Below are 27,950 nucleotides of genomic sequence, written 5' to 3'. Positions count from 1 at the left end.
TGGGAAGTATGTAGGGGGGGAACAAGCAGTCTATGTACCAGAAAGGAATAGTCTCTCTAAACAGAATTCTGAAGAAACTGTAAATTATTCTAAAGGTGCTTAAAGATGTGACTGTACTCTCTGAACTATACAGAAAATAGAAGATTAGGCCTAAAATCCAGGATAAATTCAAAATTTTGTTTTGAATATATGAATAGTGTCACGGAAACTAATGAGCAAAATGAATTACAAATTGAGAATACTAATGACAGCAAGTCTTTTTTTTAAAAAGTAGCTTGTGAGTAAAGAAGAACTCATTTAGACCATTGCTTGTGATTTAGGATGGGGGCAGATGGTATGAACTTAGTAAACTTAACAGACTTAGTAAACAACTTCTCCATCTCTAGAAAATACAGATAATTAAGTTCTCTAAGTGCTCAGAGAAATGTGAGCTACATGGTAATATAATTAGATAAAATGGTAACAATTGAACTTCCCAAATGATATTGGTTATTGGAGGGAAGTCATCCTATTGTGTTATAGGTCTTATCTTAGCCTACTTGACCCTTTTATCCATTATTTAACTCTTGACATATATAGCACATTTTTGAAATTATGTACATCCTTTGATAGGATGGAACATAAGTTTAGATTTATAAAATGAAATTTAGTAAAGATAAATGCCAAGTTCTTTTCTTTATATCAGAAAATCAGTTACTCCAAAGTAAGCTGCTAGTTTAAAAGTAGTTCATGTATAAAGCCACTTGAATTTTTAGAGAATTAAAAGTATTAAGGAATGTGATACCTCCTAAAAAACATCATTAATACAAAGTATACTGAGAATACACAGACTTCATGTTCATTCATCACCCCATAGCCTGAATGTTACATTCAGTCTTGGACATTGTACTATAAGAAGACATTGACATTCTACAGTTTAGCTATATAGCTTTACATTTAGTCTACAGTGACGTTGCACAGAATCAAAAAGTGAGCTGTGAGGAGTGATTGAAGACTCTAGAATTGTTTATCCTAGAAAGTAAGAGATTTAGAAAGAAATTTGATACTTGTCTTCAAACATTTGAAAATACTGTTAGGTAGAAAAGAATTTTAAAACCCCTTTTCAGTAAGAGTTAAAAAATAAATAGAAATAGTCCTATTAAAGGGGTGTGATTAATAGGTAAATTTTGTTAAGACAAACTTTAAAAAATGGCATTGGATGGGTTGCTTCAAAGCCAAGATTAGATATCCATTTTTAACTAATGCTTTTGGGGACAAAATCAAACTTCCTCAGTTAAAAAAACAACAAAAAATGAATTTCCTCTCTGGTTGATGAAATACTTTTATCTCTTAATAGTGTAGCTTCTTTTTAAAATTAAAATGTAGCTTCTTAATATTAGGTTGCATGGTAAAAACAAAGTGTAGTTAGGAAGAACTTGAAATATATGACATGTTAATGATTAGCTCCAATCTAAAAAGAAATTGTCAGATTGCCGTGTTGAATTTCAGAGTGGTTGCAATCAATTTTTGAAGACTTTAAAACCCATTTAAAATGCTAAACTTTTTTCATTCGTGCACATTCACATATAATTACGTTTACAGATATTATATCTCCTGCTAATAATTTTTATTTATCACTGTAGATCATACCTCACTCCTGTTAGGGATGAAGAGTCTGAATCACAAAGAAAAGCAAGATCTAGACAAGCAAGACAGTCTAGAAGATCAACACAGGTATGTTTAATATGTATAATATATAAAGCTTCAAAATAAATTGCCTCTTTTTCCCTTTTCTGTGAAGATATTGATGTCAGTATATAGTGTGAGTAGATTTATAAGATAAAGATTGCTTTAATAATCCTCCCTAACATTTTGAATATAACAATATGTCTGTACCTTCACTGTTACATTTCTTCTAATTAGCTGTATGCTTTCTCCCTTTTTTTGAATATTTAAATTTGTATCCCCATTCTTCTTTTTTTAATTAATTTTATTTATAGACATCCCATATCCACCAAACATATACTCCCCTATTCTTAATATAGTGTAACACAGTATTTGATAAATGTTAGAATGAATTAATCATACATAATGTTGTATCAGAGTTCTCCAGAGAAACAGAATCAATAGGATATCTGTGTATATGTGTGTGTATATACATATACATCCTATTCATATATGTATTCTAAGAGATTTATTTTAGGTGTGATTATGGGGTCTGACGAATCTAGAATCCACAGGGAAGACCAGCAACAAAAAAAGCTGCGACAAGAATTGATATTGTAGTCTTGAGGCAAAATTTATATTCTGGAAACCTCAGTTTTTCACTCTTATGGCTTTCAACTGATTAGATGACACTACTGCCCCCCCATCCCCACACACATACATTATTGAGGGTAATCTTCTTTAAAGTCAACTGATTGTAAATGATAATTTTATCTACAAAATACTTTAACCAACTTCTAGACTAGTGTTTGACCAAACACCCCATAGCCTGGCCAATGTGATACATAAATTAACCATCACATGTTAATAACTATGTCTAATAATTATTGAAGAGTTTTATGAGTATGTGGAGGTAGGGTGGGTGGGGAAAATAGACCTCTTATGTTATGTAGGTGAAACAGCTAATGTGCAAGAATGAGAAAAATGTCAGGCAGGCTAGTTATTACCACCTAACCTCCTCCTTGCCATTCTAATTATGTCTCTGGTATACCCCTTTGTCTCTTTCTCTTCATCCAGTTTCCACAGTCTGGCTTCAGCTTATTTAACTTTCATGCTGAAGTATTTGCTAACATAATTTTCCTTTGTGCCTTTTACTTCTTGAAATCATACCTGTTCTTCAAGGCCTAACCTTGAAGTATTATTTCTTAATTGAAATCTTCTGTGCTAAACCTTAACAGTTTTTATATGAGTGACAAAATATGTATATTATGAATGTATACATATATACGGAACACAAATACATATAATGCAATATATATATAACAGTATATATGTTAGTTCTTCCAATCTCTGAACTTCTTGAGAACATTATATGTTCATATGGTGTTTTTTTCTGTCATCTGCCTTGCTATATCATTACTTTTTTTAATGTAGATATGATTTCCTACACATATTTTTATCTTTTCCAGGACCTATCAATCTGTTGGTCACAATGATTCTTCATTGAATAAATGTGACTTGCTGGGTAGAAAATCTGTTTCTCAGTTTGCAGAAGAATTCCAAATATGCTAATTTGACTTTTAATACATTTATACTTACTACATCTTCTAAAATATTCCTTTGGATGAGCATTAATGCATCTCATAAGAAATGTATCTTTTTCGTGTATAGGGAGTGACATTGACTGATCTTCAGGAAGCTGAAAAAACAATAGGAAGAAGTCGATCTACCCGAACTAGAGAACAAGAAAATGAAGAAAAAGAAAAAGAGGAAAAAGAAAAACAGGATAAAGAAAAACAGGAAGAAAAGAAGGAATCAGAAACATCTAGAGAAGATGAATATAAACAAAAATATTCCAGAACGTATGATGAGGTAATAGTATACCAAGAAACCATCTACAAAGAACTTGAAAGGATTTTAACTGGAAATCTGAATTACCTTGGCATGATTAGAGCAGTAAATACTTTTCCTTTGAAATAAATTTAAGTGTTCTCTTTATTTTTCATTGTGTTTTAATTTTGGTGTTTCATAGACTTATCAGCGTTACAGACCAGCATCAACTTCCAGTTCAACCACTCCATCTTCTTCGCTTCCTACCACGAGCAGTTCACTCTATGCTTCCAGTCAACTAAATAGGCCAAATAGTCTTGTAGGTATAACATCTGCTTACTCCAGAGGATTAACAAAAGAAAATGAAAGAGGTAAGGAAACCAAGTTTTGAAAACACTATTTCCTTCAAATAATCATTTGAGTTGGCTCTTCCTAGTAGATCAGCAGAAAAGAAAGAACCTCTTAAACTGGTGATGGTTGAGAGTGATAAAAGTAAAAGACAAAAATAGAAAATTTTTTATTTGGGCTTTATACCTATATCTTCATAAAACCTAAGATTTCACAAACTCTTCATGTCCACATCCAAAGAAAAATCAATATGGAAGAACCAGTGGATGACAATTTCTGGGCCAGTTTATTAGTGCAGTACTTTTTTGAATGCTTTAAGCCGTTTCTTGCCTACTGGGTAGATCGTAAATGTTTTTTATGACATTGTTTTAAATTAAAATCACTTAACACATGTAATGTTCTTAACAGAAAAATTATTTTTATACTTTCTCTTTGAGAAATAGATTCCTCAGCTATACATTGGCAAATTGATATTCACGGTTAGCATTTCTTATTTAAATTCTAATTAATTCCTGCTTTAATTCAGTAATGGATACTAAATCAAATTATTCCTGATTTTAGGCATTTTCTATTTAAAAACTAAATCTTATAGTAGTAATCATATTATCAGTGATTATTTAGGATGAACATCAGAAAGTTTTTCTTAATTACTAATTAGCTGCCTTTTCTTGATCGTTGAAATGTTTCCATTTTTCAAACCTCTCGGTGTGAGGCCAGCATAACATTTGTAAAAATTTTAAGCAAACATTTAAAATTAGGGCTATTCACATAAAAACTCAGATTTCCAACTTCTCTTAAAAAGTTGGAAGATTTGGCAATAGTGGTTATGAATTCTCACATGTCAACAATTGGCTGGAACCAAATGGTAGGAAATTGTACCCCATTTTGAATAATGTTTTCCTGGCTCCTTTTACCCATTTATATTACCTGCATGATGGGAAGAGCTATTTGGGAGAGTTTAGAGATCTCTGCTCTAAACTGATTCCTAAAACAATTTAAAAATCCCTCTTAATACTGATTGTGGGTTTTATTTTGCTATGATTCTTGCTAATTATCCATAGCTTTTTTTTGCATGGGCAGGCTCTGGGAATCGAAGCTGGGTCTCTGGCAATGGCAGGCAAGAGCTCTACCTGCTGAGCCACTGTGGCCTGCCCCAACCCATAGCTTTTTAAAAATCATTTTTAATGTTGTTTTTGTTCTACATACCTCTACCTTTTTAGCATATTCAAAGGCCCTAATAGTCATCTAGTAGGTAAGCCTGAAGACATTTTAACTGTCTCAGAAAGGAAACAGAAATTTCAAGACTAACATTTTTAATATGATTTAATTATTAATATTATTATATTGATTAATTATATTTACTGATATAATTTACTTATATTTAAATTAAATATTTAATATTTAATAACAGATTTTTTTTTTCCAAAAGAAAGGGAATTGGTCTTAGATACCAGCCAATGGAAATGTAATGATTGCTGGCAGTAGTAGAAGCATAAACTCATAATTTTATATGATACCTACTAGCTGTTCTGTCATTAAGAATTATTTTCTTTTCCCTTGAAATATTAACTCTGGGTATTATTGTTGGAAATATGTCTTTAGAATAAAAGTTTTGTGTTAGGCACTATAGGAAGGTGAAGATGATTGATTAGTTCTCATCTTGATCCTGAAGACTGTATCTATAGAGAGATACAGATATATATGGAATTCTGATATGAGTGACAAAAGAAAGGCTTTAAGATTATAGGAGCACTGAGAAGAGCAAAAATGAATTCCAGTCAGAGAATCTCCTTCACAAAGTAGATTGATTTTACATTTACCTTGCAAAACACTATCATGAAACAATGCAGTCATGTGGATCATTGTAATCCTTAACAGAGGGAGAAAAAAGAGAAGAGGAAAAAGAAGGAGAAGATAAATCACAACCTAAATCAATCAGAGAACGACGGCGACCAAGAGAGAAAAGAAGATCTACCGGAGTTTCATTTTGGACACAAGATGTGAGAAAATCCTATTAAAATGTCATGACTTCATAATGTTTTAATGTTTTCAAAAATACGTATAACTTTTAGTGTACTTCAAATTCTTTAAACTATCACTATGTTTTCTAGGTCTGACTTAAATCAGTAGAGTCCTTCTTTGTAGTGATAGTTAACAACTATGTAGTTTTTGCTGTCACTAAAAATCTGGAGTTCTGTTCCAATTTTGGAGTAAAAACAGTAACAGCTCCAGCTTATAATACATCTGTTGATTATTTTATAATGACTAAACTCTAATATCATTATAAAATTATTATAACAGAATTATTTCCATTTCGAGGGATGCTGGATAGAAGCAGTGCTTTTTTATTCATGAAATTATAATAATTAATCCTGTACAATGTAAGTTTTTCCTAACCCCTGATTGTGTGCTTGACATTGTTCTTCATAATATAGAAAAGTTCAAACATATACAAAAGTAACAGAATAGTAAAAAGCCTCCCCAAGTATCATTTCACCTAAATTCCTATCCACTTCCCCAACTCCTACATTATTTTGAAGAAAATTCTAGGAAGATCATTTCATCTGTAAATCAGTATTATTTCTAAAAGATAAAGACTCCCTTTTTTAATTATTGAAGTTATGTTTTTTAAAAATTATATAATAAAACTAATCAGTAAATTTATACAGTACTTTATCCAGTACTGTTATACAAATAATCCAGTCAGAGTTTTAATTTCCAGTTGGCTCATACATGCCATAAGTGACTTTGTTGTTGTTTTAGAGTTGGCTGTTTTGATTAAGATTCAAATAAGGACCATATATTATTATTGGTTGTTCCTTTAAAGTCTCTTTTAGTCAGTAAATTTCCCCTTTGTGCCCATTTTGTTTTTTAAGGAATTGAGTCACTGCATCTCCAAAGTGTGGTTTAACACATTCCTCTGTTCTTTTAATATTTCATGTAAATTGATAGTTGGGTCCAAAGGATTGTTGAGATTCTGGTTCAAGAATTTTTTGATAGAGTATTGTGTCCTTCCGTCAGAAGGTCCATAATATCTAGTTGATTTTAATTGACTATCCAGTAGCATTTTTACAACAATAAAATAAACCCCACTGTCTTAGCACCGTAACATAGTAACTCTATTATTTAAAATTACTTGATCTTCTTAATAACTGATGTGTGTTGGGAATTTTATAGGCAAAGCTCTGTCATTTAGTACTTATTTTTTTCCCCGATTTTTATTCAGACCAGTTCTCCCTTCAAAACTCCACTTTCTAAAGTCATGCACTTACCAGCATTTTAAGGATCCTTCCTGAGATCCATGTTGACAATTTCCATCTTCTTAATTTGATTCAGCATTGGATTGAGTTCTAATCAGCCATCAAGGTACAAGTCTCCTTTCCCCTTCATAACCACAAGTTTGAACCTATGGCAGACAACATACAAAAAGAGCCAAGGACTCTTGTCAAAGAAAGGGCAGTGTGTGATTTAGGCAGCTCTTTTCTCTACTATATTATTACGTTCCTTTGTTTAGTTACTATCTTTCAGAAATTCAGAGATTCTACACTTTTATATTTCCAGTCTTTTGTTCTCCCATAAGATTCCAGTGGGTAATGGCAATCAGTTCATGACATGGAATTCATATCAATAAATATTACTATCATCATCATTATTGATGTTCCCTGTCCATTTCTTAACAGATACTGTCTTTTTTAAGTACCAAATGGTAGCTTATACAAAGAATCTCTTTAATCCTCAGAAAAATTCTGTAAGGTTTTTATCCCTACTTTATGAAAGAGGAAATGATAGCTCAAAAAGTTTAAGTAGTGTTCCCAAAATCACACAACTGAAAATAACTAAATGATAGGGTGATTTAGTTTAAAGCCTAGGATAGTCTTAAAGGATCCTGAGCCAAGTATGTTAGAATGTAAATTTCTTTTTTCTCTTCCTTTAACCTTTTAAATCTTGTTGAGATTTTCAAGACCTTGTAGTAGAATATTCCTGTAGTCTGGGAGACTTTTAGTCAACTGAGACCTTAATTTTCTGTTTGATGTGCTCTAAACACCCAAGAAGTTTTTAAATAGACGAACCATCCAAACATAGTAGGACTGTTGTAGAAATATTGCCAAGCTTATAGACTCTAGCTTTTCTTACTTAAACAGTAAAATTTCTGTTCTTTTTGCTGCCTCATTGTAATTGAGCAGCTAAAAGTACTTTTATATTGACTATTTAAAAAGTTTAGTTGTAGTATCACAACTGTTTACAATATAAAGTGGAATATCTTCTCCTCTCTTTCTCATGTCAAGCCTCCAACTTCCTCATCCTCAATATGAATTTGTTCCATAAACCAAGTTGTTCTTCACCTGACAAAATAGGCTTCCACCAAACAGAATAGAAAAACTCTACTTAAGAATCAATTTTTCCTTTGATCTATTTCATGGTAGGTTTTTCTCAAGAGTCGTTTTAAGTTAGAAAAGCTCTGAACTTCTTAAATATCAACTGTTTGAAATTTACCTTTACTTTTCTAAAATATATTGACAATCTGTTTTAGAGTGATGAAAATGAACAAGAACAACAATCAGATACAGAGGAGGGATCCAATAAGAAAGAGACTCAGGTAAATAACATTGCTTTTTGTGTTTTGAAATCGTCGTATTTTTCCAGGATTACTATTTAATTATATTCATTTATGTTTCTTCATTCAGAATGGTTATTGAACACTGTACCTAAATGCTGGGGATATAATGTTAGTGGTTACCTAGGAATTACAGATAGACTAGAAAGGGGTTTAAAAAATATTTTAGAGATTGTAGTGGTGGTTTTATGGATGTACACAATGGTCACAATTCATCAGATTGTATATTTTAAATGGATGTAGTTTATGGTATGTAAATTAATCTTCAGAGTTGAAAAGAAAAAGGAAATCCTACCCTTGAATAAAGGAATGTATCTAGAGAATATACTGAAGCAAAGATTACCTTCCAGGCCCAGATTTTAGTGCTGTAAATGACAAGGCTATGTGCTAGAGCAGACAATAGGCCTCTTTAAAAATTTTCATGTTTGTTTAGAACTCTCAAGTCTCCAAAGGGCTTTCACGTTCGTAATCACAACTGATTTTCGCAGCAATCTTCTGCAAAAGATTTTTTTTTTTTATCTTAATACTGGTGAAGGAACTGAGTTCCTTCAAACTAAGGCAAGTTTGGATGAGTTAAGGTTATACAGATAGTAAATGGTGAAAGTTTCTTTTCCCTAGCCTTATTTTCCCTCTGTTCCCATCAGAGAAAACAGAAATACTTTAAAGGATACCATCCACTTGGACACAGAGCTCAAACTATCTGTCTTAAGAATAAAAATCAAAAGAAAATGGAGATAAAGTTTCATCCCAGATCATTTGAATTACTTTATCATAATAACATTGTTATTATGATAAACAAAATATATATGGATAGCTAGTTATTTTGTGTGTTTACATAGATATCATATGTATACAAAACTTATCAGTGATTGTCTAGAGAATGGAGGGATGGGGAATTACAGAGAAACTTTTAATATCATTGTACTTTTATACAAGATTACTATTACTTGAAAATCAGAAAAAAATTAAAAGAATATTTTATTTGGGGAAAGAATTTTAAAATGCAGGAAGCAAGAGCAAAATTGGATTTGCAAAAGAAATTTAAATAGACTTTACTAAAACATTTTTAGTTCCAAATAGACTTGAAGTAGTTCCAAAGACTCCTGCTAATTTTATAGTATTCTCAAATATAACCATAATGGGAGAAAACAAATATCTGGATTCAGGAATTTAACAAACCACTTCTGAATAGTTATCTTGCAGAAAATTATAAATCCAGTGAATACTTTGGGAGAAAGAGATACAGATGACACACGTACCAAAAAAAACCCAAGAAAGCTATTTATCCTGTTAATCATTTTACTATTCAGATAAGAACAGTTAGCGGAATTTCAGCATAGCATATCACCTGTTAGAGAAAATTAGCTTATAGTAATCATAATTTCTTATTCTCTAATTTCTAAACCTTAAAAGGAATGTCCAGCTGGATTTCCAGAAAATAAATTTTTAACAAAATATGTGTGTACTATTATGCATAAAATGTTTTAGGTTTTCATTTTTGTTTGCCTCATTTTATTGCCTCAAAAACAAAAAAAATGAAAAATAAATGTATAATAATGACATTCCTTCATATAAAATTTGTCTTTCTAATGCTTAGTGGGTTTTTCTTAGTCTCATTTTTTTCTTTTGGTTAAAAATTAGTATATGAGAAATTGTTAGGAACTCATACAGATGTCTGTAAATTGCCTAATATAATTGTATGGTATTATATATGCAAAAATATACAGTAGCTAGCTCTTTGTTTTAGAACTTCTCTTCAGAACAACATATTTTAAAAAGCATATATAGTGAATAGATAAGTTAGTTTAATAGTGTGAAACCAGTGTTGATATAAGTTAATAGGTTCATGAAAGCATCAAAATTTGGTATGCCTATGTTTATTTTTCTTTCTTTCATTCTAGACGGATTCCATTTCAAGGTATGTTTTATTTCTTTTCTAAATTGACCTTTAGCTCTCTTTTATCCCAGCTAAAAATGTTATTCATGAATTTTGTAAGTTGATATGATTTTTGAGTAATAAAAATCGGTGGATATTTAGATGACATAATCATTGTTAGTCAAAGGTTTTACTTCTATTTCAGCAATTAGAGTAGATCACCAAGAAAGATGCTTATTTTCCTGAATCTCTACAATAGTGGTTAACTTTTCTTAACGTTTTTCTAGGCCTAAGTTGCCTCAACAGATACTATCTCATTGTTAACATTAAAGTACTGATGAAACCCACTCTTGCCTGAAATTTATTGGACAGGTATTCAGAATCTTCTCTCTTTGCCCTGCTAGATAAAACAAAAGTAAACAAGGCGCTTTAAAGCAAGTGTCATATAGCTCAAAATTGTTCATCTCTTCAGAAGGCTCCAATATATCCTTGAATCTAATCTCCGTTTCACTTCACTTGCCCATCGTTGTTAACTAGAGCCCTGTGAGATCAAGAACACATTTTTATATGCTTGATGATTCTATTGCATTGAAATGCCAGGACATTAGTATTTATCAGAAAATGTGGCTTGAATTCAGAACCAGATAGTAAGAGATTCTCAATTACAAGTAAGGTAATATTCTTCCTGTTTAAAACAAACCCATTATCTCATACTTTGTATATGTTGAATCTCATCAAGTCTTAAGATGCTGGTAGTTTTAAAACACATTACTATACTATGTACCAACAACAAAGAAAAAGGAAAATGCTACCAGTTAACCTGTAAAACACCATCATTTGTAAGACATGTCCTGATTTCCGAAATGTTAAAATATGTGTGTGGGGGGGTGTACAATTTCAAATTGTTCAAATAAAATATTTTATCTCTAGATGCAAAACCAGTTTTGACTTATAAATAAAGGAATTCTGAGTCCCTTACTCTACTAATGAAAATTTAGTAGTATTAAAAATAACTTCTCAGAGTATAGAATTTGCTGACATGTTCAAAGACCTTTGAAAAATACAACCACAGATATATAAAAAATAGCTTATTTATTCTCTGTCACCAAAAAAATGGAATAGATACCAGCTGAGGTGGGTTGTTACCTACTGTTTTGGATTATCAAGTTAATATACACTAGGATGCATGTTAATGTAAGTTGTGAAAACCTGTAATAAAGATTTTGATTTAAACTCATCTTTTGAAGATATGAATCCAGTTCCACAGCTAGTGATCGGTATGATTCCTTGCTGGGTCGTTCTGGATCATACAGTTACTTAGAAGAAAGAAAACCTTACAGTAGCAGGCTAGAAAAGGAGGATTCAACTGACTTTAAAAAGGTACTTGGGTTATTTAGTTATGTTTAATTAAAAATAAGTTAGTTTTGTGTCTAGATTTTTATGTTTGGATATTATGCCTAAAATCTCATAATGAAATCAATATTTGAAATAACGTTCTTCATATTCGGTTTTAGGCAAGTAATGGTAAGTAGAAATAAATAGCTGTTTTATTGTTTTTTAAAGGGAAGAAGAAAGTACCCAGGACTTTCTTACTTCACATTTAAGTGTCTCAGGCCATAAAGTGATTGAATTAGAAATAGGCAATCAGTAGGTTTGTGTGTATGCTGATACACCACACTCTTTTGTTTATCTGTTTGTTAATAGGAAGCAGAAAACAGAGAACTTCATTTTTCATAGGAGAGTATAGTTTTTCATAGGCAGCTGAAAGCCTTGTGGTAGCTCAAGTGCTATTAAGAATTGAGAATGGAAGTGATTAAGGACTAAACCCCAGAAAATGAAAAATCTAATATTCTGACTATTGTGATTCTTCATATTATAGGCTTGGAATAAATCTGATGAAGTTTGGTAGAGAAAGAGAAGGCTCGTGGTATTTGTACATGTCCCCAGGTATATGGCAGTTATTTGGATTACCTGCTTTCTTACAAGCCAAGTCTTCAGTCAGCAAGAGAAGAAAGGGGGATGGTTTACGTTAGGATAGGATTCAGTCATTCATTCAGTAAAGAACTGAACACTGAACTGTGCTGAGCAGTGTGACTCTACTTATGGACAGGTAGGCAGAGATATTATACCTGCTCTCATGGGCATCTTCCATCTAGTGAGGGAGACAGACAATTATCCTGAAGTAAAGAAAAAAAAATTATAAAAGAATATAAGAAAGGGGTAGTACGATGGTGTCTCAGTGGCAGAATTCTTGCTTGCCATGCTGGAGACCTGGGTTCGATTATTGGTGCCTGCCCATGTGAAAAAAAAAAAAAGAATATAAGAAAGGAAAGTGATGAAACCTGGAGATCAGTGTCCTAAGAAAGTGAGGCTTGAGCCAAGAAGAGAAGGATGATTAGTAGTTAACTGGCAGAAAAGAAGAAGTATTTCAGATGGAGTAAAGTACAAGAATATGAACGTGGTAAGGGAAGAGTACTTGGTGTCTTGGAGGAATTTGAGTTTCAGTGTGGCCAGTAGAGCAGAGGTTGCAGCTGGATGTGCGGGCCAGACCCAGACCGTGCGGGGCCTTACAGGTCATCTAAGATACTCTCATGCTAGGAGCGGTGGCAGCCACTGAAGGATTTCTTATTTGTGGAGGAGTGATGGAGTGGTTGTCACGTCAGAAGTATGAAATGTTAAGTTTGAAAATTTAACTCAGATTAGAGAGAGGTGAGGGAAAACATTTTGCTTATTAGGATAGTCTACATAAGAGGTGATCATAGCCAGAATTACAGTGATAGTAATAGAGATGGGGAAGAAAAAGAAGTACAGTAGTAGATTTCATAGTTATCAAAGAGAGAAAAGAAAACATTGGAAAAGAAGATCTTGGGTTTGATTCAAGAAATAGTTCACTTTTCTTTTAACTTTACTATAAGCAGTATAAGTTTAGTGATAAATGCAACTGATATTCCATCAGTTAAGGATACAAGTGTTGTGATGAGCAGAAAAGTGCACAAACCCCATATAAAGATCACAGTGGCTCCTAAGCTCCGGCCTGTAGTTACTGTGCAGGTAAAGAGAACCTAGAAAGTCAGATTCTGTAAAGTCTTAATTTTTAAATGCTGAGACTAATTTTTAAAAGTTTATGTGGGACGAACACCTGCATGATAAACAGCCTCTGTCTTGTAATTACAGAGTATTAAAATATATTTTTAATATATTCTTTAATAGCTCGTATGTTACATTAGCCTTTCTTATTATAGCAAAGGAATCTATGGCAAACCTTCTTAAACTTTTAGGAGAGCCAAAAAGTAATTTGTTGTTCTACGCTATTTTTTTTTTATAGCTTTATGAACAAATTCTAGCTGAGAATGAAAAGTTAAAGGCACAGCTACATGATACTAATATGGAACTGACAGATCTTAAATTGCAATTGGAAAAGGCCACCCAGGTTTGTAATTTTTCTTTCTATTAATGCTGAAAGTAATAGTTGACATGTATTCTATCAAAAAAAAAGGGGGGGCATTGAAATGAAGGAATCGAAATGATGTAGTTTATTGATGACTTCATTTACTTCTTTTCTAAAGTAAATTTTTGGCAGGCGGTTGTGTTGGGGTGTGTATGTGTGTGCGGTTGGTGGTACATGGTCTGGAAAATGAATCTAAAATAAATGAAAAAATGCAAAAGTATAGCCTCATATTGGAAAGTAAGGGTTATTTTAAGCCTTTTAATACCTATGATGTAATGCATGAAAGATTTAAATGCTTACTTCCACCATACCAAATGTAGCAAAGCATTAATAGCATCTATACAGAATCTTTCTAGCCAAAAATTTCCTTATAATAATTTTTATTTATTATAAATATTTCCTGTTTGATCAAGTAAAAGTTACTTACTATAGCTGTACTGGAAGAAGATAATTTAAGTCTTTTTGGGGGGATATATGGTCCAGGAATCCCTCATGGAAGGTGAATATTCTACCATTGAACCACCTGTGCACCCAATCATTAACACCTTCTTTCCCCTTATCTTACCTTCTTTCTCCTACCTATACAATAGCCCAGTGGAGACCATTTTAGATAATAAAATTGTGATAGCCAAACAAAACTCAAGGTCTTGTGCATATGATCTAGAATCTGTAGAGCAATTGTTATCTTAAGTTCTTTTTCTATGGGGTGCATTAATTCTGGAAAGTAGTAATAGGCACGTCCCCGCGTTCTCCAACCCTCACCCCATCAAAAGCTTTGTGATCAAAGAAATGGGAAATGCTACATATTCTATGTCTTGGGGCTTTTACAGGGTATGATTATATGTTAAAGGATTTGAGGAGTCCTATAATTTTTAAGAAAACTAACGCTTAATTTTAACTTAGGACTTTCTAGGATAAACACATTTCTGTAGCACAAATTTTGTAATCCAGCTTGAAAACACAGATCTAAAATGACATCTCCACTTCTATACTTGAACTCAGCATACTTCTTTTGACCATTCTTTTACACACATCTTTTTTATAATTTTTAAAATTCATTGTATATGTTGCACTTGTATTTTCTACTGGGCCCCTTTTCCTTTTGTTAAACACTTATGTTATGAAGCAATGGACTATACATAATGGAGGCTGTGCTAAAACTTCAGGGTGAAACTAATGCCCTGTCATCATCCCTCAGGTTTCATTATTTAGTGAGCATACAGATCTAATAATAACATAACTTGCCTTCTGAACATAGCTTCAGCCTTAGGGACTTGGTCATAAGTTCTTCAAATAAAGATATGCACCATTATTGCCTACTATAGCACTCATGACTTGACTAATCTGTATCTCTTCTACTTACTGCCTTCTCTGTTTCTCTGCTTTTCTCCCTACTCTATTGTCATGTACCTCTTCTGTTTATCTCTCATTCAAACACATCAAGAGAGGGGAAACTGATTAAATTAGCCAGCTACAATTCTGTATGTATGAAGCAGCCCTGCTAGTGTTTGTAGGTCACTGGATAACCTATGGAAGGCTGCCTTAGTACGAATTTCTGTTACTGTTGTTTGTGGTCAGAGGTACAAGTCACTGGATTAAAAAGTAAGCATCTCCCTTGGTAAGAACTTAGTGTCCTGAGTTAATAGTGAGAAGCATAATTCAGAGTATAAAGTATTGAGTAAATATTTGAAGTGAATAGTGAATATCTAAGTTAGAAAAACTACGTAAATGCTATTTGAAATTTTAGAAGTATACAGAAATGTAAGAATGATAAACATTAATTTCTCTGACAACTTTATAGCATTTATTCCGAGTTTAAGTGTACTGTGACTCCTTCCACTGATTTTTTTAGTCATTGCTTCCATAACTGTCCATGAATGTGCATAGTAGTGGCAATTTTTGTGGTTGCATGGAATTTTTAATAGGGAACTATCATACTAAGAATCTTGAGGTCTCAGTTTATTTGCTAGCCACTCCTCCTTACTGTACAGTCTGCAAGAGAGGGAAATAGGCCAGTTCATCATAAATCTGCTTTCTGAATAATTACTTTGTCAAACGGTGAGTTTACCAGATTTAGTAATAGTGATTTTTACAGTTTACCTGGAATATCTAACAAAAATATTAACTAAGCTGAAGTTGATTTTTTGCCTAAGAAATTAGCAAATGAGTCCTAAAAATGCTAAAGTGTTCCCATTGCTGATTTTCCATCTAAAATATAACATGGTTTCAGGTATTTCTGATTTCTTTCAGGTGTTTTTGAATGTCATTTAAAAATTTGTATGATTGATTCATTTGCAGATTCTCAAATGGCATATCAGTATTGTTTCATATTTCAGTAATTAAAATATAGATTTTAATTTAATTTTAATTTTAATTTAATTTAATGTTTGATTCTAAAACATCAAAAAGAAATCAAAATTAGTTGAAACTTCCATCATATTTGAAATTCTCAATTTAATTTCTACCAAGAATTAGAGTCTGTTGTTTTCCGGAAAGATTGAACACAAAAGCATAAAACCTTTAAAACAATAGAGAAGTAAAGATACGTGACTATGATTAGTTCTTTAGTTTTATATTCTTTAGCCATAAAAAAAAATTATATGCTACTTAAGTTGATAGCAAACTGAACAAGATAGTTACAAGATTTTTAAGATGTTAAAATTAAACCCCATTGAAACCACAAAGAAAATATCAGAGAATATGCAAGCTCATAGAGACAATTGAGTATTATAGGTTACCAAGGGTAGGGGACTAGGGGATGCTAAGTTAATATATAATATGTAGGCTTTCTTTTTAGGATGAAAGAAAAGTTCTGATAATAGATGGTGAGGGTACTGTACAATTGGGAATATGATTATTCCACTGAATGATATACATGGGAATGGTTGAGATGAAAAAGTTTATGTTATGTATTTGTTCCCAGATTTAAAATATAAGGAAGGAAGAAAGAGAAACTAAAGTGACAGTGACAATTAAATAAAATACATAATCCTGGATGAGATCTAATAATGGAGAAAATGTTCAAAAAGACATTATTGGACATATGAAAAACTGGAATATAGTCTGTGAGGCTTTATATCAGTGTTAAATTTCATGAACTTAACTGCATTTAAGGCAGTTACATAAGTAAATATCCTGACGTATACACATAGAAGTCTTGTTCATGGAACATGATGTATGCAGTCTATTCTCAAATGTTCAGTAAATACATGCATAGAGATAGAGAGAAAATGATAAGGCACATGTAGCAAAATGTTGAAATTGATGAATCTGGATCCCTAGGGGACATACAAGGATATGTTGGAGTACTCTTTATGGGGTTTATATTATTTTTACAACTGTTCTGTAAGTTGAAATTATTTCAAAATAAAAAGTTTTTAAAAATTGTGGTACAAGGTTAAAAGAAAAATTGATTAAAAGTCCTAAATAGTCTAAGACATAAATACAGACAGGGTAGATAAAGAAAAACGTATATAAAGAAATATTTTAAAAAGTGACTATAAGCCAAAAAATTGCCACATTAAACATTGTAGTGTGATTAATTGATGGTGAGATATATATATTTTAAGTTTACCTTCTGCTTAGTAACCTTAAAGGAGCACTCCTGTTAAAGTTAGTAAAAACATTTTTGTTGGTAAAAATGGTCAAATTGATTATTTAACAGATTGGCATCTTGAGAATGAGCCTTTTGATGAATTCATTTTCAGCATATATTGACCAGGAGTCCCAGGGGAGATGATTATACAAAGGTTGCTGTAAATAAGAACTAAGATACCACTTTTTTTTTTAGCTAGGCTCATGTACAACTTCCCGATGCAGAGCTCTGAAATAGGATACAACATGTGATTTAAAGCCAAGGGAGCCTTTCTCTCTCCCCAGAGCCAAACCCGAATTTCAGGATTTTATCAACTTTAAAGCTCACTTGGTACAACAAACAAAAAAAAGACTACACGAGAGCTCACCAGGAAAAGAAAATCTATTTAGTTAGGTCTTCCCACAAGTGAAAAACATGAATCCTCTCACCATTCTGGAGCATGAATGATTAGAAAAGAGGACTCTAGGGAAAATAAGTAAGACTTAAAATAGCTGTAGGAGAGGGCAAAAAGAACTTTTTACTGGTCTGTCTGCGTGGATGCTAAGTGACTTACGCTGGTAATAAACACATTTCAATCTGATCATTCCGATTATCCATTCCCCCTGGCAGTTCAGAAAAGGAGAGGGCTTGAGTATCTGAGGAAAAACTAGGATGTTTTGGGTTTCATTCACCCCCAGCTAAATTAACTATGTAAAGATTTAAGGAAAACTGATATACAGAACATAAGATACAAGGTGAGACCATTCTGTTTGTAAATTTTCTTTTTACTTCTTATTATTTCGGTACAAATCCTCTGTGCTCTTTTCTTTGCTTATACCTGTATGTTAATTACTCCATCTGCATAATGTGATTTATTTTAATATTCACTAGAGGGAAATTAATATGTTGTTTTTCTCTCGCACTGTATTTATGGCACTTACATTCCTTTTATAATTTTATTATGTTGCAGAGACAAGAAAGATTTGCTGATAGGTCACTATTAGAAATGGAAAAAAGGGTAAGTGGCCATCTTATTGGATAAGTAATCATTTCTCCTTTGTTGTTTTGTGGAAGCCATGGTAGGTTTTTTGTTGCTTTGTTTTGTTTTGTTTTCATAAATGGTAGTTTTAATTAGATTAGGAAATAGGCTTTATAGCTTTGCTTCTTTCTAAAGGTCTGGATTTTTGCTAGGTATGAAATTACCTTGTTACATAGACTTAATTTACCATGTTATTTTTTTAATGAATTAGAGCCATCTTGAAATATATACATTGTGATAGTGAATCTGATATTTTTGAAATGTCATTTTATCTTGCTTTGATTTTTATGGTTTATACCAAAAGCATTTAAGTTGCAAAATTAAAACATTTTAGTTCTTGAAGAAATTTTTTTAAGATTCTGGGGACATCCAGTCATTTTTATTATACCTTTTCAAAATTACGTTTAACACTTAAAACATTTTATATTTACTTCGGTGTTTAAATAATTTCTATAGTAGGAAAATTTAAACCAAAGAAAAAGATTATAGGTGATAATTTTACCATTTTATGTCTTTCTGAAATTTTTTTATGTTATGTCTGACTATGTCATATTCACTTGCATTTCTCTCTATTATTGCTCAGGACTTGGTAGTAACCATAGAAATACTTTACAAGTGTGATCAGAGCAATCAAGAATGCATAAATGATCCAGAAATTAAAGAAAAGTGCAAAAAAAGAATGTTTGGAGTATATTTAGCACTGATTAGACTTTCAGGGTTTCAGTTAGAGAAGAAATTACATCCTGGGTAGCTATGATATCTAGGTTCAAAGAATAAGTAATCAGAAGCAGTTGATATAAATCATTTAATAACCAGTTTTCATTTTTCATTAGACAAGGAGTGATGAAAAATATGGAATATAAAAATAAACATAGTCTGTCAATGTCTGCATCATTTGCTTAATTGTAGCTTTGCAGTAGCTACCAGCTTTATTATGATTTCAGCAAATTTTGAAAATTATAGTTTGGGAAAATAAAAAATTAGTATAACTATGGTAAAATATAGAATCACTTATCACTTCATTAAATATAACGTTGATTGTTACATTCTTTAACACTATAATTGTTGATGAATTTTATTTTGCTGATAAGTATTAGTAAAATTAGTTCTCTGTTAACCATAATAGTAGTTGAGATGGGTAACATAATATACTTAATGGTCATGGATTTTTCTTGTGAAAGTAAGGCATGTTTATTATAAAAATTGTAGCAAAATAAGAAATGAAAGGCATCCGTAGTAATCATGTAGAGATAACTAATAATATTTTGGTATCTATTCTTCATCTTTTTTTCTAGACTTATACATGCACACATATTCACATTCTGGCATTCTCATCCAGCCTTCTCCTTTTTTGCCTGTCAGATGCAGATATATTACATAATAGTTAATCCACTCAATATAATAGACCTGTGATAATGGTATTAATATCTGCTAGCATTTATTTAGCATTCTTTATATATACTAAACAGGCACTAAACTAAGCACTTTACATGTATTATCTTTTAACCATATTTTTTAAATATTAGTAATAACTTTAATTGTTCAACATAAAAAATTGGCTTTATTTTTTACAGCTCTCAAATAAAATTTTATTATGCCAGTGGGATCAGGCAATTTGATACAAAGTTTTTGTCCTGCCTTACCACTAAGTAGTTAAAAAAAGACACCTAAAACAAGTGAGACTCATAACTTTGTGAGAATCAAATTTGATACTTTATGTGCTAGTGTGTTGAAAAATGCAGTGATTTATATGAACTTGTCGTAGTTCTGTTATTAACTAGGAGAAATATAAAAGCATTTCTGTGTATGTAATGTTTAAGCATGCCAGTATTAGAATAACATGGTAACTATGAAACGAAAGTTAGATTTCTGTTTTTAAAAACCACAATTCTAAAAATATTAACATTTATAGTAAATGAACTATTTTACTAAACATCAACATTAATTATTAATCTGGGAAATTATGTTTTGGGTATAGTTTCAATATGATTAAACTAAATTTAAATGGTTTGTATCTGAAAGGTGACCGGCAAGAGTCAGTATCTTCTGGGCGGTATGACCTAACCAAAGTTTTACAGCACTTAAATACTGCTGCTTGCTTTTTTGCATAACACCCTAGAATGCTTATTATTTAAGGGGGAAGAAAAGAGTACACTGCAATAATGTGTTGTATGTTGCCTTTGCCTGTCACTCTTTGAAAAGAGATAGTTTAAAATAAATGCTGCAGTTGCTTCTCCATTAGATTCACTGCATTAATGCTACACCCAGTGTCAACCAAAGTTTATTGCTTAAATAATGGTTAGTAAATATTGTGGGTGGAAAAGATAAGGGTCTCTTAGCTCCTTTTGAGATTTTAAAGTACACATATTTCAGGCACGTTTGCTTCTCTGCTTTTCTGCTTCTCACACTGTAGTGTAATTGCATCTTTGTATGAGTTATTTTTTTCTTTTCTGTACAATCCTGGGTATTAATTTACTGTCTCTCTAGGTTATACCTGAAATAAAATAACAGTTTGAACATGTTTTAGAGTATCTTACCAGAAACTCAAATCTTTAAAGAAAGAACTTATTAAAAGTAACAAAAATACAAATCTTCATATTTATTTCTCTATAGCATTTTGGAAAGCTCTTTACACATCACTGGCGTCACATCTTTTTTCTACACTGCTCCTGATTTGATCTTTGATTTTAAAGTGTCACTACTTCACCATGTAGAAGAATATTTTAAAATGTGATAATCACATAATTAATACCAGTAACTTATATTGATCTAGGAACGAAGAGCTCTAGAAAGAAGAATATCTGAGATGGAGGAAGAGCTCAAAGTAAGTAAATCATGCTATTTATGAGAGAGGTGCTGTTCATGAGCTTAAATTTTATAATAATATGAAGACATTTTATAGATGCAATAATTTTTGAATTATAAATATTTTGTGCTTGTTTTTCTTCCTGAGTCCTGGTTTGGGGTGAGCTGTAAGCTTGGAGAGGATTTGAAACTCACATTTTTTATAATAATGTATAAAGCTCTTTTAAAGTTCAGGTATAAAAGAAATTACACAATAATGATATAAGATTTGGAATTTTAATTTTGTTTTGGTTACCAATCATCCCATTCCTTTTCTCTTTTTAGCGTTCATTTGATGTTGGTCTGTTTTAGAAATATTGCAAGTAACTATATTTCCCATGTCTTTTAAAAGCTGTCAAACTAGTAGACCTTGACTAAGGTATAATTGCTAAGCTAAATAATATATATTTTTAAATTATTCTTCATTTTTTACATGTTTCTATACTCCTGTTCCTTGGAGAGTACATGGGGTTGGGTGAGGGGATCAATATAGACAAAATATTCTCCTTTGAAAATAAAGTACATTAGAAGATCAGACAGGCAGAGCTATATTTTATTGACCTCTGCATTACTTATGGAAATATTTATTATGAATGTTGAAAGGAATGGTATTTGTAGAAAAAAATTTCATAATTAAATGATGACCTCTTGTCGCATTGCCTTGCACAAAATGTTTATTTGTGAATTACTGAACTAATACTTAGGAAATTGTGCCCATAGACTTATAATTTCATGATTTAAATGTTTTATTACTGAATTGTTTATCTTGTTATTAGAATAACATAACTACTGAATGGTTTTTAAGATTGGGACAAATCTGTTGGGTTTTAGTTGCTTATGTATTGTTTGAAATGGAATTTTAGAAATACATGGTACCTTTCTAAATCTCTTTGAATATTGTTTTTAAATTCTTAATTTTTAAACTCCTTTATTCATTACCTGTGATTCTTTATATTCTTATTGTACTGTTTCCAATTTTCTTATTTTTCTTCCTATTTCTTTATGTTCTGATTCCTGCAGAACCTGCACCAAATAAGGCAAATTGAAACACTGAGAGAGTTAAATGAGCGACTGCTGACTGAGAATAGGGCCTTGACAAGAGTGGTAGCCAAGCGCTCAGGGTTCTGTAGGCAACTGCAGTCTGTGAACCTATAGTTTATAGTTTCATCGTTTCTTCTTGGTAGAGCCAGGCGGGTGTTTTTATATTAGTAAACGTGTCTTGAGCCCACTTTTACAAATTAATGCCATTGTGTCTGGAGCTTGTCATATGACTGTTTAATAATGCATGGCTTCTCAAAATGTTAGAAAGTGTCACTAATGTATATTGCATCTGATAAACTACAATAAAGTTAGGGAATGAGGAATTAGAAGACTTGTCTGTTCTGTTGCAAAGCTCATGCAAATGTTTGGCTCTATGAATATTTTAGGGTTTTAAAATATGGTTGTTTAAAATTCTTTACTGGAAAGAAAATAGAATATAAGCAATATAATTTTTACATACATTTTTAAGTTGAAATTAAGCATGCATTATCTTTTTCAAAGTAATATAATTTTCAGTCAGAGCCATCTTATTTAATATTCATTCAGTTTTATATTGAAGGTATCTTAATATAAAGTATCTTAATGTGAACTTCAGATTATTTTATAATTGAACACAGATATTCTGAACACAGATAAGAATTGATTGGTTCCATATAAAATTAAACTCCTCCTAAAGATGAGGATTTTACTTAAGGTAGTTTTCCAAATAGAAGTTTTGCTTTATCTAATTAGATAATCTAATACATTTTGAAAGCTGAGAAATTCTAAGAATAGAATAGATACTTTAGAAAGTGTGGATTCTTAAGGGGAGGAATATATTATCTATAGGAAAGCAAGTAAAAACTATGTTTGCATTTCTCTAAAATTAAACTGATTCTGGTATACCTAAATAAGACAAGTTTTTACGTCCAAAATATAAGCTGTTCCATTTCCTAGCAAACTAGGCAAAGCACATATAATTTTAATCATTCTTAGTAGAAAGCCCAGTTAACCTATAATGTTGCTACCCCCCTCTTCCATAATACTATAAAATCAAGAGAATTGAGTTGTTTTATTTTGAGGATGTGAGAGTGTGTTTTTCTGTTTGATTCAAATACTAGTTGTTTTACCTATGCTGGATATTTTCATAAATGCAGATTTACTGCTCTGGTTTATAAATTATTTTATGCTATTGTAATAATAGTAATTGCTTTGTTATCATTAATGAGCTCCATCTTGGATCAGACATTGTCCTAGGCACTTAAACTTTTGTAAGGTAAATGAATCCTTTACCAAATTTTAGTAGTTTAGCACAAGTCCCAGTCCCTCAAAACTTTTCTGAATGGCTTGTTTTCTTGTGAAACAATAGTAATTACTGTGGTTTTAGATCTTATGTATATAAAGCAAAAGGTTTTGGTTTAGGTGCTGACAGGAACTCCCTTAAAGAGTGTATGCTAACAAAAGTAGTCTTCATTTTCTTGGCTGTTCTAACATGGCGTGTTTGTGAGTCATAAAATCAAATGATTTAATAAATTTCAGTTGGTACTTTGGGAGAATGAACCTTTCAGTCAGTCATTTATTAAATTAATTAGCTTCACAATATTAGGGGTTTTTTGTTCTGATATATGTTTTAGCCACTAGAAATATATATAACTGTCAAAGCTCGTTCATGTGTTTTGTGGTGAAAATATAACATTAATATGTGAACACTTTATCTTTTTATTGAAATAAACTCCTCTGTTTTCCCATTGTAGATGTTACCAGATCTAAAAGCAGACAATCAGAGGCTAAAGGATGAAAATGGGGCCTTGATCAGAGTTATAAGCAAACTTTCCAAATAATTTTTTTTAAGCAGCAAGTAATGGAATTGCACATACTAGTACCCAGTGGACCATAATTGGCAGTCGCTGGAAGCCTGTGAAGATTCCTTAGAGACTGTCATTTTCGAATATCCTGCCAAATGCCCTCTTATCTAGGGTTTGTTTAAAATTTTTTTTTTGTATCAAGACCATTGTTTCATGTTAATGCAGCTGCTGAGATTTTTTTTTTTTTTTTTAATGACTGAGAAAACTTGTTTACAGCTCCAGCATATAAGGAAAGTGTTCAAGGCCAGATACGCCTCAGAAATTTGACCAGTAAGCCTTAGTTGTACATAAATACTTTTGTGTCAACAAAAACTTCCAGCTCTCACAGAAGACAGTTATTCAACATTTTTTGATGTGCCACAGTTTCCAGTTTTTTGGTATTTAATTGTTTTGCTTTACATCTAAGTTTGGGTTTGTATTTTTTTCTTGTAACTCTTCATGTGGCAGAATTTTCTATGTTTTCACAGCTTTTTCATTTCCAGAAAAGAACACTTGCTTTTCTCAGATGATTGTTATGTATTAGGCTAGTGCTGTGTTGTCTTCCACCTAGAACTGAATTGTTTGGTGGAATATTTGCTGTCACTGTTTGTGCAATATGCATTTATTTCTTGTATGAATGCTTTAAAGTCAACTGAAATTAGATTCTTTTAAGTCCTATTTTCTGCCTTCATTGGTCACTTTGTTTTTGTTTTATTTTTATTATTGTAGAATAAAATGTTAGATTCTGTAATCTTCACATTCATTTTAGCAGGTACTGAGTGATGCTGTATATAAATAAGTGTATTGTTTTGATTTTTAGATCACCACATGGCATGCTTGACAATTTTCTTATTTCAAATGTCTGTTAATGCAAAGTAGGCTACTCCATAATAGTGTTACAAACAGAATTTGCTAACAAAGTGATACAAAGACTAAAAATTACACATTATATGGAGCCTATCTTTACAAAAGGTTTCTACTGTAAAGTGCTTTTAATTTTATTTTTATTTTTCATTTGATAGTATTCAACTATAGTTAAAGTTGCATAAGGTAATTGCTTCACATTTCACATACCTATATTTATCTGAGTGCTGTCTAAAACTGTTGTGCTAGCCAAAGTAATGCTATGAAATCATTTGCAGACTTAACCTGTGAGTTACTGTTAAATGCACTGTTATTGCCATGTGAAGAGGCATCAACTTTGATACCACCATCATGTTCAAACCATTTTATACATTTCAGTGGCCTTTTTAAAAAGCAAAACCAAGTACATAATGAAGATGGCTTTTATTTGGACAAATAGCTTTTATATTTCCATTAAACCATGCAAAAAATATAACATCTTTCTGGCACATAACTGTCTCTTTAAAAACCACTGAACAGTTCTGCCATTTAAATAAATTGTACATTGTAAAGCTTATAGTAGTGAATTGTATTATTGATTGTATTGTATACTATATTAAATGTGAATTTGTACCCCTTCATTTTAAAAGGTCATTGTGTTCTACTGCCTACTTTAGATTACTTTGGGGTTGGGTAACGCTGTTTTGGTAAGTAGGATTTTAAGTCCTCTTTCTCGATTGGTTTTATGAAGATATAAGGTTGTGCTCTTACTACCAAGCTCAGGATTCTTGATTTTTAAAGGTACAAGGATAGTTGTGGGAATTTTATTTTTGGTTATATTTGAACTGTATGAATGGTGGGTCTGAATACAGAGAATTTCCATGGTCTTCTATGGAGGTAAAATATACAGATAATTGATCAGTTTGAGTGACTGCAACATGCTCTGGTTGCACAACAGTTAGGCATGCTAAGGATTATATTTGTGATGTTTGGATGCCTGTGAAGAATGATTAAATACATGTTTCTAATATTTTAATGTTTTGTATTTAGGTTATTTATTCTTTGTATCTAAAACTGAACAGCTACTGTGCTATATTGATTTTATTGGTAGTATTGAGCGGACCTTGTTTCTGCATGAAACTAGTTGCAAAACCCACTATTTTGGAAATAAAAATGTATTTTGACATATACAAATAAAATGAATAAAACTATTTTAAATGTGTGAACTTTTACTGAAGGCATTTAGATTTTGTTCTGAGACATTTAAATTCTGCATGGGTATTTTTTCTCTAATTGCTTTATTTGGATACCAATTTGAGTAATTTTCAAAATTGTAAATTTGTGATAATTTGCACAACATTGTACATGCACATCTGTAAATACAATTTAATTGCCATATTTATGCAATCTGTATACCAGTTTGGACAAATGTTTATATATTTTACATAAAGCTGTCTATATGTGAATCTGAGAACTAGTTTTTTATAAGTGGATAAAAATAGTGATAATCAAAAAAAAAAACAGTGAATTCCTTAAAGTGGTTGCATTGTAGCACAAGATTTCATTTCCATAAATATTTTATTGCTGTTGTTTTAATTAAACCTATGTTTTTTTTAACTAAGCTGCAAGATATAGCTTGAGGACACATGTAAAGGTAGTATTCCATTGCAGTGTAAAATTCACTTTAATATTAGGTCATTCTCCAACCTTTCAACCACCAGTCTGCTAACAAATCTGTAACTAAATGAAAGACCCTTGCAATTCTGAAACTTTGATAGGGGACTTGTAGTAAGCCTATGTTTGACTAACTATTATAGGGATTGAATTTGCTCTTTTCTTTCTACTTCCAGTACTTTACCTGTGCATTCTCACAAACCATAGCTGTAACTGTAGTTTTTGTCCTCCATAAAAAAAAAAGGGTTCGATATGTAAGTACTTGAAAGCCAAATGAAAAGTGGCTATAGATCTAGGACACTATTCATGTAAAAAGCAAAGTGAATACTAAATCATTAGGCTTTTTTATTCTTTTGCTTAAAAAGGTTTTTTTTTAACTTAATCTTTTTGGACTCATCTTTTTAAGACAGCCATGACCCCTAACATCAATATTTACTGTCTGTTGTTAGAAGAAGAGATATCCAGTGGTCAAGTTCTTGCTTCCAAACTAAGACCATGTATTTCCCGGAGGATGTAATGGCTTTGTAAATTATCCTTTACTTTGTTGTTATAAGGAGTATACAGAGTAAACCCCATTAATGGTCATTAACTATTCATTAGACCTTTATTATAGCTAATGAATATCTTTGGTTGTGAAGATGATTGCTGGCTGATACAAAATCTTTTCTGTGATGATCCATGTTTTACACTCTATGTGTGTGACCTCTGTGTGCCTACATATTCAACAGAAGTAATATGCATATAAAAACTGTTCAAAAAGTACTGGGCATAGAATTAAATAGTTACTTATGTCCCTATTATATGACTTTCAATAACCAAATTCATTTGTTGATTTTTTTGTTTTGAAAAGGTTCCCTCGGGTTAAGTACTATGTAAACAACCGAGGGCTTTTTCTCTTAGGTAAGTCACATTGCTGTTTCATGTCCCTAAAATAACCAGATTGGAAAATGCTGAATTGAAAATAAAAACTTAAGAGCTGGGAGTATAATGTTTTATTTTTGAAATAAAGTAAATCATGAATACTATCGTATTACTTTAACTTTTAAGTTATATTATGACTTTTCTAAAGTTTATTAGAAATAAGATCTTTTGAGTCATACTATCCCAACATGCCCCTACTTAAATTAAAAAACACCTAGGTCACAAAAATTAACTAGAATTGCGTTTAAAGTAAAGCTGAAGAAAAAACAGGAAAAGTTTGAAAGCATGAACAGTATTATTATATTCTGTCCTAAGTAATATATAGTTCTCTCTCTCTCTCTGCCTCTGTCTCTCTGTCTCTGTCTTTCAGTATTTATATATAAATAAATACATATAACTATATGTATGTATATGTGGCATATACTTGGTG

At 31.6% G+C, this 27,950-nt stretch overlaps 1 protein-coding gene across 3 annotated transcripts in view; it reads left to right on the top strand.

The window, feature by feature from the left end:
- PPP1R12A (protein phosphatase 1 regulatory subunit 12A) overlaps positions 1-26,136 on the top strand; it is a 144,651-nt gene extending 118,515 nt beyond the window's left edge. For 2 of the 3 annotated variants that reach the window (XM_077111517.1, XM_077111515.1), the window contains 11 exons: positions 1,623-1,713; positions 3,316-3,516; positions 3,677-3,845; positions 5,701-5,822; positions 8,354-8,419; positions 10,339-10,355; positions 11,561-11,693; positions 13,639-13,743; positions 18,306-18,353; positions 21,148-21,198; positions 23,993-26,136. In XM_077111517.1, coding sequence (XP_076967632.1) covers positions 1,623-1,713; positions 3,316-3,516; positions 3,677-3,845; positions 5,701-5,822; positions 8,354-8,419; positions 10,339-10,355; positions 11,561-11,693; positions 13,639-13,743; positions 18,306-18,353; positions 21,148-21,198; positions 23,993-24,079 — 1,090 coding nt within the window. In that variant the 3' untranslated portion in view covers positions 24,080-26,136. Of the gene's footprint in view, positions 1-1,622; positions 1,714-3,315; positions 3,517-3,676; positions 3,846-5,700; positions 5,823-8,353; positions 8,420-10,338; positions 10,356-11,560; positions 11,694-13,638; positions 13,744-18,305; positions 18,354-20,396; positions 20,428-21,147; positions 21,199-23,992 lie in introns of all 3 variants that reach the window. The other variant, XM_077111516.1, reaches the window with a different exon arrangement.
- Positions 26,137-27,950: the final 1,814 nt, after the last annotated feature.

This window comes from Tamandua tetradactyla, chromosome 7 (assembly GCF_023851605.1).
Source record: "Tamandua tetradactyla isolate mTamTet1 chromosome 7, mTamTet1.pri, whole genome shotgun sequence".
Classification (NCBI taxonomy): Eukaryota; Metazoa; Chordata; class Mammalia; order Pilosa; family Myrmecophagidae; genus Tamandua; species Tamandua tetradactyla.
This window is presented reverse-complemented; position numbering and strand designations above follow the sequence as displayed.